Raw genomic sequence first — 12,716 nt, forward strand, 5'->3', positions numbered from 1 at the left:
CCTGCAGAGCTTTTTCACATTGAGGTTCAATCGGTGCATATTCCACTCAGTTAGACAGGTGAAACACCTTCAGGGATGTAAATGAATTTAAATTGCCCAAAGCATTGTATAAGGGCACCCCTGTCAGTGTTACAGCAATTACTGTTAATTATTTTCGCTAAACTATGAACCTCATCAAATTGCCTTTCCCAGGATTGGTAGTTTTGATGACAATGACAGTGCGGTTTGGGGTCTTAACCACAAAATTGGCCACAGATGTGTAATTGGCAAGAGGTGTTACCACAGCACTATGATTGGCTGCTAGACTTAAAAAATGCTATGTATCTCTTTGAATTAATAGCAATAACTCACTATTTCCACGTAAAGTCAGTCAGGATATTGAACTGGCTCATATTTTATTAACCACATTACCACCTCAAAATCAAGGATATGTCAAGTGCACGACCATATTGTTTCACTCTTGTTTTCTAGGTGACTTGCAGATGCAGATGCCTGCCAAATTCTCCGCCAGCAGCTGTTATTGTGGCCTTCATTCATGGTTGGCAGTTCATCCTCATCCTGGTGTCCAGAGCCTTCCTCTACTCAGGTCCAGCGTCATTCAAATGAGAGCAGTGGGACGTTCCTCTGAGGACCAGGTGATGCAACAGTCTGTAAAAGTGCTAATAACATGAGAGAGCACAGCCACACACTCTGCCACATGAGGCATTTATGGCTCTGTATTTTTATAACTTTTTAGTCAGGTGTTGAGACAGTTGAAATCATCAAGAATATTTCTGAAGGACTATTGTGTTTCGAAATGTCCTGAATTATGAGAGACATTTCATTTCAGAGGTTTAACTTGAAAGTTATGCTTCTAATTTCCTCCTTTCTTTTTGCTGGAATTTAATAATGTTCTCTTTTCAGTTTTAAACAAATATGTTAAATCTGATGTGTCAGAGAAAACTTGACTGTATTCAGTTTTCATCATAGTCATTTTCCTCTAAACTATTGATAAGCCTTTTTTTCTCTTTTTTTTTTTTAACCAACAAATATAGCAACACTAAAAATTATCTATCTTGGTGCAACCACAACACAATAAAAATGACAGTCTCTACGCACTGAAGCCACGCAGTTATAAAACCCTGGTGCTGAATCCATATTTGTAATTTCATCAGTATTAAAATTGATTAGATTCTGTGGTCTTTTTGAAGAAGCTCTTATGAATGTGTTTCTTTCGACAGCACTGCAGACTTTAAATGCCTTTTGAACCCAATCCCAAATGCCAGAACTTCTTCAGCCGAAGTTCATCTGTTATGCTCTGACAGGTTTTTTTTTTTTTTTTTTTTTTTTTTTTAAAAACCCTTCTGTGAACTTGACTTGGTCTTGCTTTTAACTTTGACAATTTTTCCAGCAGCATTTTTTGCTTGACCCTACCATCGCAGACTATGCATGCACAGGAGAGAGGAACCTATGAAGGCAGACCTTCAGTAGGTAAGTGCACTTGTGTTAGCATTTGCGTATTTTAGTTCGTCTAAAGACGAAATTAAGGCAACTAAATGTTTGTCATGTCGCCATTGGGATTAGAGATATGTTAAACTGTAGGAGCTATGTCTAAGATCTGATGATCCTCTATTATGTGATTGTTCATCAACCCTAAATGAAGCACATACAAGTCAAAATGGGACAGTGTCTTTGTGTCATCCATAAGTCAGGTGCAGACGATTCGATACTTTACCCTATTAATGCACATGGAGGACAAAGTGAAGACAGACGCGAGGAATTGTCCCAATTTTTGCATTTGTTTTTCAGCAATAACCGACAAGAAACTTGCTAAAACAATTAGGAATACGTTGTTGACTCAAGAAACCAGGTCCCCAAACCAGAAGCTTCTGAAGATTGAAGGATCAACGTTGTGCTTTCAGCGCTAGATGGCGCTGCAGAGCTGTGCACGAGCAGCAGACCACCAAGTTTTGTAAGGAACAGGTTAGTCTTCACCGTGATCCCATCAAACGGAAATCACTGACATTATAGACATGAAAAATAGAAGAGGTACGAATAAAAAAGAGTTTGCCCATGTTTATACATCTTTCCTGGCATCGTTAAAATGATCCGTGGCGCTTCATTCGGGACGCAACCGCGATGATTTTGTGGGTGAATTTGAAGTGAATCAGAAAAAAGGAGGAACTCCAATTAGCGTATATCTGGATTTTCTCTTACCAACTTTAAATCACAGTAAATAGAAAATCCAATTTGCTTGCATAATAGGACGAAAAACAAACAGAAAAAAACAATGTGTCCCGCTATCCAGGTAACCTATAAATGAGCAGCAAAAACACATTTATATTTAATAAATTTAGTTATATATATATATATATATATATATATAAATGTGCAAATATGTTTTCTAAAACCGTATAATCTATTGATTATATGGATTTATATGGATTTCAATAACAATAAAGCGGTGTAATATAAAACTTCAGATCAAGTCAGATGAAGACCAATCAAAAATGGAACAGTACTCCTTATCACAACATCTTTTTCTTAAATTGTGCTTGATCATATACACAAAGATGACGAATTTGTTATTAAAATTTTTGCGCACTCAGCAGCACAATTTAGCCTGAAGAAGAGCCTAGTGCTTTTTTCACTAAGTATTTCTGATGGGCGCATCCAAGTTTGATTACAGCGAAAAAACCTGAGATAACTTTGATGTTAAAAATTTATTAAATGGTAACAAGAAATAGAAATTGTAGTATATTCCTTTTGAAATTCTGTTAATGAAGTGATATTTGCCACAAAGTAATGAAGGATGAATAAAGCAGTTAGCGGTTTGATCTCTATTGACATCGCCCTCAGAAGTTTGAGATTTAATTTTCACGCTCAATAAAAAAATAGAAATAAGGTGGTGATAAGGTAATTTCCTCTGAATTTAATTCCACAAACACTGACTTTTCCTTTTTTTTTCTCCGACGATCAACTCAATTACTTAATTGTATTATTGGAATTGAAATGAATTTCTCGGTCAGGCCCTGATGTTCCTAAAGGCCTATTTTCACACCGGGCACCCGAGAAGCTGTAAAACCCAAAAACTGTAGCAAGTCACGAAACTGTCTTTCTACCATGTGTGACATTACATCCACCCTCAAAATAACCAATAAAACAATAAATACCAGCTAAACTATGATCCCAAACCTTCCGATCTGCCGGTGAAAAATAGATTTTATCGACTCAAAAATCAAACAGAGTCGATCAACTGCTTCTGAATTCATACTGACTTTATTGAGTGGCTTACATAAAAAGCCATTCTCGGGGGGGAAAAATATCATTGTAAAATTAAAATCACTTTACAGCATGCTTACTTAAATTAAATGAGTTGGTAAACAGTAAATGATTTCAAAACCTTACAAATAAATTCAAAGTGCGCCTAATGATAGACCCCTAAATACAAGAAAACTCGTGGTTAAATATAACTCCCCACAATACATTTTATATCATGTCAAAGAAAAATCCAAGTACATTTCCGTATATTTTCAAATATTTACTAGAGTCCATATACAACTAGAAATACCTATACAAAATCGTCTCCTGGACAAATACATTACTCACCTTTACATTGGGCTGTAATTATTCTAACCTACATTTCTCATTATATACAACACATTTTGCAGCGAAGTGAAGTGTAAGTAACCTCGACTGGCCTACTTACAAACTTGGAGCGCACACTGTAGGCTGTGGAGTGAATAGCAATATCTGATATAAACCTACAACTGCTCCTCCATTACGAAACGGTTGATGGGATTCAACAGATATGAAAAACCATCCCATCCCACTCTTTACCATACTCTACAGGTAGGACGTTTGTTCCTACCGAGCAGTCCATCTGCGGGGACAAGCAATTTTTCCTGCTCCCATAATAAAGTGCCAGAGTTTGGTTTTGAATAATATGAATGACAGCAGTTACACAACTTTGCAGGCCCTAAATATTATTCTTTTTTTTCACATCAGCGTTTCTATCTTTTTTGTCTTCGACCCTGGGAAATAAAACTGTATTGTGGATTAGGCTGCAAAGAAAGTTTAAGCTGTGTGCTGTCCCAGTGCGCCTACAATTACTTGATCACACTTTCACACGGCAGATGCATTAATGAGAAGTTTCTGATGGTACAGCTATGAAATTATTCAATTAGTAGTCTTAAACACTCGGAAAAAGTCAAAGGCATATTTTTTCTCGTGAAATGACAATACTCAGGATGAAGCATTTGGCACACACCGAAGTATGTCCCCTCTCATGTCCCTCGGACCAATTCCACCACGACACTTTGCTGTTGGACAGTTTTGCCTTCACTGAGCGGAGTTTAGAGGCCGTTCATGCCTACTCCCTGGCTGGACTCAGGTGGGTGCAACAGGTCGGGGGAATGGCACGGAGGGCTCCCCGGTGCGCTGTGCTCGCTGTCGGTGTCGCTCCCCCTCTTTCCTCCGCTGCCCCCGGAGCCGGAGCCGGCGGATCCCCCGGCGCTGTGAGTTTTTACGTGTTTGCTCAGGTGATCGCTCCGCATAAATCTCTTGTTGCACACCGGGCAGGCGAATCTTTTCTCCCCGGTGTGTGTGCGTAAGTGTCGCTGGAGCTCGTCGGAGCGAGTGAACCTCTTCCCGCAAAAGAGCCAGTTGCACACAAACGGCCTCTCGCCGGTGTGCCACCTCAAGTGCGCCTTGAGGTGCGACGTTTTCCCGTAAACCTTCCCACAGCCGGGGATGTGACAGCTGTGGAGACCTTTTCTCCGCAGGCTGGCGCCCGCCGGTCCCAGTCTCTCCGCCTCCTGGCAGTTTGGACAGTCGCAGGTGGCTCTGCCCGAGTACCGGCGGGCAGACGACCTCGGAGACCCCGCTAAAGACGCAGGCGGCCCCCCGGATAGCATAGTCCCCCCTGCTCCGGTTAACGGAGAGGGGCTTGTGTCCGGATAAGAGGATAGCACCGGCTTGAAACCGTCCATCAGGTGCTGGCCGGTTGTCAACAGGTGTGGAGAGGGACTTGTACTGAAAGCAGAGTGACTTAAACTCGAGTAATCAGAATTATATCCGCCCAGAGGGGAGTGCAAGGAGGTCTGGAGTCCACCGGAATGTAAGGAGGTCTGTAGTGCCGCTCCGTTAGGGTTTTGAACATCAATCCATCCCGCTCCCACATCCCACCACGCAGAGGCTCCGGTGGTCCCGACTTCTCCGGTGGGGATGCCGGGGTGAGACGATTTGAACCAGGACTCGTACGGATGCGCAACGCTCATCCTCGGGTAGATGCCCTGCAAGCTGTCCACTGAGGTGTGCACCTTGGAGATGAACACCGGCTGGTGGCTCGACTCTTGAGAGCTGCTGGAAACAGAAGCTTGGAAAACAGAGTAATCGTTTCCAAAGTGGGAACTAGTGGAGGTACCAGACGTCAGGGAAAAAGCACTGGATCCCGTGGAGCTGTTGGTGGCGAAAGAGTCCGAGATGCCGGATCCATTGCGGGACACCCCGAAACCGGACAGGCCGGATCCGAGGCTGCAGCTGCTGGCGGCGGCTCTCTTCCACGGATGGAAACCTTTTCCAAACGAAGAGGAATTATCCGAAATAGCGGACGGTGAAGGGCTCGGGCTCCCTATTTTGTTACATGTTGCAGCTAACATGGCTAAAGGAGTCGATCCTAACCTCGGCTCCTCCTGGAAGGAGAAGAAAAGCTCTAAGTGACACATCAGTCGCACAAGGTTCATCACAGACATTTGAATGCAGCATTTCAGCCCCACACAGAAGCACCAGCAATCTAAGGACACATCTAACACCACGAGGCTTTGATTTTTGTTTGTAAAAGTAGATTATCATCACTTTCCTACCTGGACAAACAGAAAGCAGACAACTGAAAAATGCGACACAGCGCTTACAAACGCATGCCAGACAAGACAGCAAGGAGAGAGAGGAAAAAAACATGCGTGTTTTGAGCACCAGTTGAAACTTCTAGCAGCCTCAGCCCGCTCTCTGAAAATATTTGCAGCGCTCTGGCTTCGCTCTTACTTTGCTGCCGGCTGTAAGTTTAATCCCCCTCCACCGGACAATGACAAGAACTAATTAAACCAGTAAGAAAGTCCCTTAGACTCACCCCTAGAAGTGAAGTTGCCATCACACAAAAACACTGCCCTCCTCAGAGGATCTTTTTATATTTATGAATCAGAGCACTGTTTTTTTAGAGGTGTGCAATACAATGATGTGTTCCGCCCATTCTTCCACAATTGTAGGCTCCTCTCCGGCTTTGAAGTGCCGCTGTGACACGGGCGACCAATCAGGGGCTCCGTCCCGCCGCACCGCCGCACACTGCCGTGAGGTCATCAATAGAGCGCCTCAGACAGCGCCCCGCCCACCCTCACCCACCGCCCCCTCCATAATAAAAGACAGCGGAAGGAAGGTAAAGTTAAATGAGAGTGAATTGGGAAGGAGGAATTAGGGGGCCACTTTATTGAAATTTTACAGAACATCACATTCCATAAATTTGAAGAAAGGAGGAATGATGGCCCGTGTTTGCTGATGTGGCCAATGATAGGTAAATAATAATAATGATCATTATAAAATGGAGGGGAGCAGTGTTAAAGTATGACCACACCACCAACAAGACAGTCTCATGAAAGTTTTTCTTTATTCTTATTTTCATCTTTTTCTCCAACGTCAGCTCTTTTAAATGCTTCTTACTTACAGGTGAAATGATTTCAACAGGAAAAAAGTTTGATACTAACACTTTTCTACCAAAGATATCATGGAGATAACATGCAGTTTAACTGGGTCACCCTCACCTCATCCTTTTTGTGTGTGTGTGTGTATGTGTACAAGTTCAGAGCAGTATTTCACCTGTTTATTGCTTCATTCGTGCTTTGTTTTATTTTCTATCTTTTTTATTACATTTTTCTCATATCAGAAACTTCTCGCTTTGGTCTTAATTTACCCTGCTGGATTTTCACATCTTTTCACTGCTTCAATCAATATACACAGTCTATTACACAAGATATAAAGGCTGCATTGTTCTGGTCGGGGTCCTCTATTACACCACCACAAACTTTCACTTAACTGTAATTGTGCTCAATTATCTTGACAGTTTTGATTAAAACTGCTAGATTGGGCATTCCGGAGCAGGATTATTCATTTTATTATTTAGTCTAAAACAGAAGATGATGAAGTGGACGAGGGGCTGATGTTGTTAACCTTGGAAAAAAAATTTCTGTCTGAAAATTACAAAATTCACAAATGAAGGATTTTTTGGGGGGGTTATTGGCAATATAGATAATGTTGGTGCCTCACTTTATGAGTGAGATTATTTATGAGAGTAAGTGATTGCACCCTGTGTCAGGCTGAAAATAAAATGATAAGCTGGTTATATTGAATAGGCTCATCACTTTGCCCACTGACATTTGTTAAATCTATAGAGGATGCTCCTGTTACATAATAAGAACTTGTAGGCAAAAACGTGCGTTGAACCCTGGGACTCTATGTGGGCTCTATTAGCATGCAGCCTGCACTGAAAGCATAAATTTCATTTGAATTTCAAATTTAATAACGCAGGAGGTTTTTAATCATCCGCAGTTTTATTTGTTTGATATTAACATGCTTATTGACCGGGTCTGTTGACCAGCTTGGTCATTACAGGACAGGGAAAAGTTAATTAAAACGACCAGGGATTATTCATCACATCATCTGCCTAACCCATGTCGCTTCCTTTATTACACAGCGTGATCGATGGACTATCTGATTAATTCTTGTGTTTCTAGGATTGGACAACAGCTTTTTGGATTAATTTAAAACGCTTTACCTTCAGCTGCAAAAAACAGGGAAGTGAAAAAACGTCACAAAATGTTGCACAGTTTAAAAAAAAACAAACTCCGAAACAGAAATGCATGTACATTTAGTTATCTTCATTATTATTATTATTATTATTATTATTAGTCTAGTAGCCACCACGTATATGAGTTTTATCAATAAGCAATAAATAGAGAGACATTTAAATATTTCGCTGACACGAAGAAAACTGGTAATTAACCATCTATATTTGAAGTTATTCTGCTTCTTCTCCAACTAAAGCATCGGACGCCGATTTAATTATTTTAGGGGAAAAGGAGAACTCAGGATAATACTTTTTATATAGAAAGGAGGACAGATTTGAGGTAATCGTGGGCACACACACACACACACACACACACACACACACACACACACACACACACGTCTGCTTGGCTTAGTGATGTTAGAGATAAGAAAGAACTGTATCGATCGCTCGTATATTATTTTATTTGGGCGATATTAAACAATCACAAAACTATCGAAAACCCCAAGAGGCTGCAAACATCGTGCGACAGCGTTAAAAGGCCGAATAAAATGTGACCAGGTGGAATTGTGCGAATAAAGCCAACATACCGCGATCCTCCGCTCCGCAGTGCATTGATTGACCCCCGGCGTTTGCTCCGAGCAGAGGGATGCAGCACATCTCCTGCAGCCACTGAGCCTGTGGACCAAATGTTACACTGGCAATTCAGTTTTCAGGATTAACTTTGGGAAATCCTGCCGACCCCCCTCCATCCCATTAACCCCAGTCTACACGCATATAAACTCCTAGTTACATATAAAGACGCACATATTAATATTATTATTTTACAAAGTAGACCTATTCATGTTTACATTTCCACATAAAGACGTCTGGTGAAACTGCTTTTCCCCTGTCCTCTCCCTCTCGGAGAGGATGGTCAGTCGTGCTATTGTGGTGATTTTACGCATTTGGAGCGCAAGGTAAGGGATGGAGCTCCAGGGGACAAGCTGGCCTCTGGTGACAAATTACCAAGTGATCATACCAGCAAGACTGATGTCAGAGGTCAGTGTGATAACTCTCCGACAGGAAACATCTTGCTGCCGAAGACACACAGGTTAGAAGAGATATATATTCCGCATGCACTTCCCAGATCTGATTGTTTAATTTTATTCCTAGCGCACAACGGAAATTTCGAAGAAAAAAAGAGGAAGAACACCTTTTGTTGCCTGTTGCGTTCAGCAGCCAGGGGGTCGGTCCTGTTCACATGGTGCGAGCAGGTTGTTGTTATAATCGCGCGGCTGTAACTGTAAGCCGCATTGAACAGATGTCCCCATTGAAGGCTTTCTTCTCCACACATGGGCTATATTACCATCATGAAATCAAACTCAAAACCTGTCCCTTTCGCCACCATAATGACCGAGTTATTCTGGACCGCTGAGCACGAACAAAGTGTGTTCAATATTGCGTGCTCCAGAATCATTGCGCTTAAAGAACCGGCAGAAAAAGGAGTCAAGTCCGAGATGCAGAACTAGCCTTCACTTTAATGTGGAGATTTACAAACCAGCTCGATAGTCTCAAATCCTCCCTATCAAAGATTGTCCTCGAGGAAAACCGAACGTAATCACTTTTGTCTTTCTACAGTAATTAGATGACCGCTGTGGCTCAGGCAGCATATAGTCATTATAATTACTAAATTTTTCTGCAGTTATTTTTAACAGAGAGATATAGGGTATGTTATTAAATCACTGGTATTAGTTGATAACAATTACACACCATTAAAGATGATCCTTGAGTAAATTTAGTGTACTGTTATAAAAGATAGTAATAGCAGACACTGTGTAACTGTATGCAGTAAAGTATGCAGAGCAGAGAGTAAAAGAGCAGGGTCTGTTGGTTGTTGTTTTCTCTATTCACCAGGAGGTTGGAAAGAGCAGATGTCCGTCTGCACGGTGTGCTGCCAAGTGGGTCCGGAGTAGGGCAGCCACAGACACGAGGGCCCAAATGGTGTGACAAAAGATGTTCAGGAAGCCCCTCTTCGCCTGGGTGAGCCACAGAGAGGGTCTCCCCTTCTCTGCCAGCCTGCAGGGACACTCATAACACGAGCCAGAGAGCAGTGGCAGCAGAGCCATGTGTTACCAGCTGGGATGAATGGTACAGCGACACTCATATTCGCACACAAACAAATACACATGCATATGCAGGAATGTGCACATATACAGGCCCAGCCCATCCTCAACATCCTCAATCAGTGCATGCTCACTCCAGCACATTGGACTTACTGTAAAACACAAAAACATCTATGCTCTATCTGGTTATCCATCCATCCGTATGCGTTTATATATTTCAGTGTTTTGTCTGACTAAAAGACATGGTGTCAATTTTCCTTTCACCCATGAGGTCATGAAAAGTGGGTGAAGAGGCCCTGAAAGTGTTCCAAGCACAGGTGTGCAGCATGGCCCACACTGAAGGGGTGCACTGAACCATAAACAATGATATAAATGTCTGGCAAATAAAATGGCTAGTTAACAATCTTTTGACTGCTCTAACCTCTGAGCTTTTGTCGGGTATCGATCAGCCAGCTGTTCCTGGCTTTGTCTGGCAGGACGGGAGCCTCTGGTTCCTCCTGGGATGAATGGAGGGGGCTGCCAAAAAACTTTCTTTTTTGCCTTTCAAGTTGGAGCGATTTGCAAGAAAAGAAAAAAAAAATCTAAACAAGCAGCAGTTAATCACCAGCAGTGGTGTCACATTTTTTTTTTATGATTTTACATTAAATGAAATCATAGAACAAACACGTTTAGCCCTTCAGGCTCTTTGAAAGCTTTCATTTAAAGTTGTTTGTCATATTGAACTACCCTGGGCGCTGGCTTCTTTGTTCACACTTACTGTGTCGCTGGTTTGCATGGAAACCATGTAAATGGTAATTTGAATGGGCATAATTTGCCTCCCAGTATTACGATAATTGTATGTTAAATAACGAACATCCTCAGAATTGCAGTGGGTCTCATGCGGTGGGTCTTGTCACGCAAATATGTCAAGACAGGGTGCGAATGATCTCTCTCAGCACCTGTCAATCAAAACACAGAGGAATGCAGAAGCGGTAATGCTCTCTGGCCAGTATTTCATCACTCAGGTTATATAGTGGCTGTCAGTGCCTCCTTCCTGCAAGTGTTTGAGTGAGTCCACCATAGTCCATCTGGATAGTTTGCTCTTCTCTCAATCTATCTATGATGAAATAAAAATTTGTTGAGTAATTTATTTGGAAACATGTTGGACAGCCTTGTTGTTTGCTGTGATCTGTATTTCCCCTGACTCTTGTTTGCTTGGCTCAGACGATAGATTACAGTGTTTCAAGTGCAGGCTGTTTATGATAAACAGAGATAACAGTGTATTTTGCCACCATTTGGCTTGTCTGCTACATCTGTGGGCCATGAGGTCTTCTTATTGACTTTCACTGAGCCCAACATTGCACTTTGTCAGTGTGAGCGGCAGTCTAAGAGACAGGCGGGCGAGGCAGTCATACAAAGTGAAGTACTTAGGATTAGCCCTGGCTCTTCAAGTTTCAGTAATTATCCTCCTGGAGGCATTCTTGCTGTGTTGGATAATAATGGAAGTCCGGGTGTACGGCTGTCACCTCTCAAGTGTGGGTGGAGGAAGCCAACGAGAGGCGCAGGACAGAGAAATGTTTGCTTTTCTGTTATGCCATCCAAAGAGCACAAGAGTAAGGCCAGCTTGTATTGTTCACTGAGTGCAGATGAGGCTGCATAACAATAAAATGTTTAACATGTGACACACAAGTTGGAATCTTTTCAGCTCTGGATGTAATAATGAAACATAGGCTTCAAAGGTGACAAGTGTAATTACCAAGTGTCAGACTTGTGTTTTTGATAAACAAATCTGTTAAAACACACAGTCACATTATTGATCTAGAGGTACTGACGTTGTTACATTTGATGCAAATATGTCTTTCTTTTCTTGCACTTGTCAAATATTCAACCAAGAAGAATAACTTGGTTTATTTTTTTTCCCCCATTCAGACACGTTGCCTCTGTTTTTCTATGACATTATCATTAAAGTTTCATTCTAATGCATGTTGGAATAGAAAGGTCCTTCTATCCAGCAGAGAAAACACAATGCTTTAATTAAGAGTCAGTCCGATTTCCCAGAGGGGAGATTGTCTTCTTCCATTAACTTAGTTTATCATACAATAAAGAGGTTGCCTTGTCCTTCCCTACCCAGACAATTGGTTTTAATCAGCCAGCAGGTCTTTCATGGCTGATAATTTATGCTAAATTGACAAGGGTGGAGGATATCACAGAAAATCATTATGACAGGGCTCAGGTCACTGCCTGTCACCATCTTGTTTTGTCCTGTTCATTGAGCTCATGGACAACAAGGATATTCAGAAGAAAAAAAAAAAAAAGCAATGGCAGTATCATCCCCAGGGACAGTTCACCTCATGTCTGCTAAATATTTATTTAGACTATATTTGATACATCAATGTGTGAAGTGAAGTGAAATGAAATGTTCAACAACAGGTTACAACTACAAAGAGATACTGAGACTTGGTTTTAAAACGCAAATTTTCCATCAGAATCAAGAGGCTATTCTAATAAATATGCAATGAAATCATGTAGTCCTGCGTTTCTGAAATAAAAAATGTACTAAACGCAGACTGTACAAGTAAGAAAGTACAAATTGTAATTTGGGGGGAAAAAAAGGGTTGGGGGCGGCAGAGAGAGGGAGACACAGAATGAGCATGAGGAGGAAGCTGGGACACACTTCTCGCCTTGCAATTTAATCACTGTATACCCAAGGAAGTATTGACAGTTGTCCTGTGGAAGCTATTAAAGTTGCTGTCCAAGGTTAAATGAAATTGCAGTTTATCAAGGCAGCATTGAGAAAATAAGGGAATCTGTTCATGGCT

General features: G+C 41.8%; 1 protein-coding gene and 1 long non-coding RNA gene across 2 annotated transcripts; one reads left to right on the forward strand and one right to left on the reverse strand.

Annotated features, from left to right (window-relative positions):
- Positions 1-514: 514 nt before the first annotated feature.
- Positions 515-6,345, forward strand: LOC115045256 (uncharacterized). Its single transcript, XR_003840869.1, has 3 exons — positions 515-635; positions 1,394-1,470; positions 6,243-6,345. It is a non-coding gene; the product is annotated as an uncharacterized LOC115045256 (long non-coding RNA).
- On the reverse strand, positions 4,267-6,158 carry sp8b (sp8 transcription factor b). The gene is made up of 2 exons (XM_029504854.1): positions 6,107-6,158; positions 4,267-5,672 (listed from the first exon to the last, which is right to left on the reverse strand). Exons 1-2 carry the CDS (start codon positions 6,125-6,127, stop codon positions 4,335-4,337), a joined length of 1,359 nt encoding a protein of 452 aa, XP_029360714.1. The 5' UTR covers positions 6,128-6,158; the 3' UTR covers positions 4,267-4,334.
- Positions 6,346-12,716: the final 6,371 nt, after the last annotated feature.

This window comes from Echeneis naucrates, chromosome 6 (genome assembly GCF_900963305.1).
Source record: "Echeneis naucrates chromosome 6, fEcheNa1.1, whole genome shotgun sequence".
Lineage (NCBI taxonomy): Eukaryota > Metazoa > Chordata > Actinopteri > Carangiformes > Echeneidae > Echeneis > Echeneis naucrates.